The 3,165-nt window shown below is 32.9% G+C and overlaps 1 protein-coding gene across 2 annotated transcripts; it reads right to left on the reverse strand.

Moving 5' to 3' along the window:
* Positions 1 to 638: 638 nt before the first annotated feature.
* Positions 639 to 2,962, reverse strand: LOC117174836. 2 transcript variants are annotated; one of them, XR_004467377.1, is made up of 2 exons: positions 2,744 to 2,961; positions 639 to 918 (listed from the first exon to the last, which is right to left on the reverse strand). XR_004467377.1 is itself a non-coding variant. In XM_033364220.1 (2 exons), exons 1-2 carry the CDS (start codon positions 2,523 to 2,525, stop codon positions 657 to 659), a joined length of 327 nt encoding a protein of 108 aa, XP_033220111.1. In that variant the 5' UTR covers positions 2,526 to 2,962; the 3' UTR covers positions 639 to 656. The 2 variants fall into 2 exon arrangements, 1 of the variants encoding a protein (XP_033220111.1); XM_033364220.1 differs by having other exon boundaries at positions 2,461 to 2,962.
* Positions 2,963 to 3,165: the final 203 nt, after the last annotated feature.

Consider the following 3,165-nt stretch of genomic DNA (forward strand, 5'->3'; position numbering starts at 1 on the left):
GAAACATCTAAGCCTTTTGACTATCTTGCAAAATAATTAATACACTTTCTTGCAACACTATTTTATCTTTTCTTAAAATTGATTCTTCAAAATAGAAAACCATAAAAAATTTTAACAGATATCTTAAGACATTTTTTTTCTTTGAGTTTCTTTACACCTTACCAATTTTTAAGAGCCCTTTTTGTAATTTTTAAAAATGTGGATACTTTAAAAATAATGTTCAAAATTGTACGGCTACAAAGCGGAATCGTTGAAAATAGTACAATTCAGACAACATTCAAGGACAAATTGTTTTTTTTTATACTTTGCAGTACTGAAAAATTTCTAGGAAGTTTTAAGTGCACTTGAAAATTCCTAAGATATTTTTAAAATACTTAAGAATGATTAAAATTCATTAAAACATCCGATTTTTCTTGTCTTAAGAATCAAATATTTGAAAATAATTTGAAAGGCAAATTTTCGTTAAAATTATCTGTCTCTACAAGCGTTTGATAAAATATGCTTATATCTGCAAAATATAAGCGCGTTCCAATATTTCGCTTAAAAGTTTGCGAAATCTAAAATAAAGATAGAAACTAACTGTCGTCTAAGCATGTTAAGAAAAAAACCGTTTTGTTTAAAATAAAAATTAAACAAAATTAATCAGATAGAATACTTTATTTTTGGTTGCATAGTTTGTAATAATTGCAAACAAAATTACGTTTCTTTTCCTTTTTATTTTTAACGCATCTATAAGTTGGCATACACGGATCTATTGGGTGAAGGCAATGGCCTTTTCGCATTTTACATGTATGGTTCTGGTCACATTTTGGACTGCACGTTGATGTTATTGGGAAGTTTTCGGATGTCTTTGCGTCTGTAGTGATGATCATAGTCATCAAAATAAAGCAAAGGGTCACGGTGATCCAACTAGCCATTCTAAAAAGAATTATAGTATTTTACTTTCAGTTTAAAAATAGTTTTTGGTTATAAAAATCACTATTCTGAATTGTCTCAAGTCAATTGACTTAATACAGAATTTTTATTAATAAAATTGCAAATTCTCTTTCCACCAATAAAATCATTCTAATATAAGTCAGCAAAGTTGTAATCTATTAAAACCCATTGAAGGATAATTGCGGCTGGCATTTATATTTAATATTTGTAATGAAATTATTTTTGAATAAGAATTTTAAAGTTAGGAGATATAAATGAGTTCATCAGGAAAACAGAAGTTAAACACTTGAATTGAAAGTGGCAGCCCCAAGTAACAATAGAACTTTAGCAGAAGTCGTGATGTTAGTGAATAAGGAAAAAATTTCCCTCAGGGCGGCTGAAAATATTTGGTATTTAAAAAAAAAATACATTCAATAAAACAGACTAAAAAGTTATTCTAAATCTTAAACAAAAATCTAAACATCATATTTTAAAAGATATTTTCGTTTTTTATAAATAAATTCAGGATGAGATTCCAAATAGACCTTAACCCCAATTTTTTAAATCTCCGTATGCTCGTGTATTTTGATCCGACAAAAATCGTATGATTTAATTTTTATCTCAAGAAGAATTAATAATTCTTAAAAGTAATTTAAAAGTGGGACGATGGTCGAGGGGGCTAAAGCATAGGCTTTGGACCCACTCCTTCGGCTTGCGGGTTCGATTCCCCGCCTCGCACTCCGGAAGAGTCTCGGTGGCCCATGCGGTGAACACTAGCCTTAGCAAGGGAGTTGTTCATCTCCGGAGAGTCGTGGGACCGGTACCTCTAGAGAAAAAGGTTTTCTCTAAGTACTTAAGGCTGTTGCTCTTGGTGGTTCGGAACCCACCTTAAACTGTAGGTCCCCCTTCCACCACCAAGTAAGTGTGTGGAGGGTGTGTAAAGGAATAAAGAAGGTGTAAGAAAAATGTAAACCCTTAGGGGACACATTAGAAGCTTCCATTCCAAATCCAAAGTAATTTAAACAAAGAATGAAGACCTAGACAAAATACACATTTTAATTTCCACTTTATGTTTCCGTATGATTAAAGTTTTTCGATATATTTTATAAGGCTACTGTGATCACCAAAATTATTTTCGGTGCGAGGCAAAGGGGAGCCTTTTCACCCCTACATAAAGCTTGAAAGGGAAAACATAAAGCTTGAAAGGGAAAGGGGTTAATTAACATTATTTCTGTGAACAGGAAAAGAAGTACCTTTTCGCCCCCCCCCCCCCCCCCCCCCCCCCCCCACCCCGCGGCAGGCTGGAAAGGTGAAAGGATTTGACGAAAATTTTCTGTAGCATGTCATGTCCCGAGCAAAAGCCAAGGTTAGGTTACCAATGGCATAGGGAATAGATCTAATGGTCTGCTAACTTCAGGGTGGTAAAATCTGAGAGAAATTGTCAGTACGATGAACGAAAATACTATTTTGAATAGGCTTGATTTGAACTATTTTTGTTGATAATATAAATCTAAGGAAAACTTTAGGAGAGTGTTTTTGACTCACAAAAGAAACTTTTGACATTTTTCGACTTTTCGATGACTACAAATAACCGTACACAGAATTGTCATTGTAGGGCAGCAAAAGATAATACCACAGGCGAATTCAATCTGTCAATTCTTTTTAAAGTTATTGTGCTAAAAGACTAAAAATCTATATACTTATAGACCGACAGACAGACAGACACAATTCGAGAAAACTTATTTTTTTGATTCAGGGGGTTTCAAAAGATAGACATTTCACAAAAACGGGGAAAGGCAGATTTTGCACTAATGAACAGCCAACATACATTATTAAGTAAGGCTAAGACTTTCAGATACTTTTACATAATTAAAGGTGGATCACAGTCGACAAATTTAACTACAGTTTCGTTTACTATGTATGGTAACAGTTGACGTCTTATGTACTCTTTTGGATCGTATTAATTGATGTTACTGATATTGCCTATTTATACCATGCCTCAGCCTGACTGTCAGCACGATTTTTCAAAGGTAGGTATTCAAAAGGTAATGAAATTGTTTTTATTGTTATTTCTTTTTTATTACCTGATCTAAAGAATAAAAAACTAGAAGCTTCTCAATTTACTTTGGCGACACGCGCCAATTTTAAAAATGATCAAAGTCACGACTGGGGTAAATACTAGGAAAACGGTTGAACAGAAAATCATAAATTTTTTATGGTTTTAAAACCTTGTATGTTGATATATTTTAT

This window comes from Belonocnema kinseyi, chromosome 6 (assembly GCF_010883055.1).
Source record: "Belonocnema kinseyi isolate 2016_QV_RU_SX_M_011 chromosome 6, B_treatae_v1, whole genome shotgun sequence".
NCBI lineage: Eukaryota > Metazoa > Arthropoda > Insecta > Hymenoptera > Cynipidae > Belonocnema > Belonocnema kinseyi.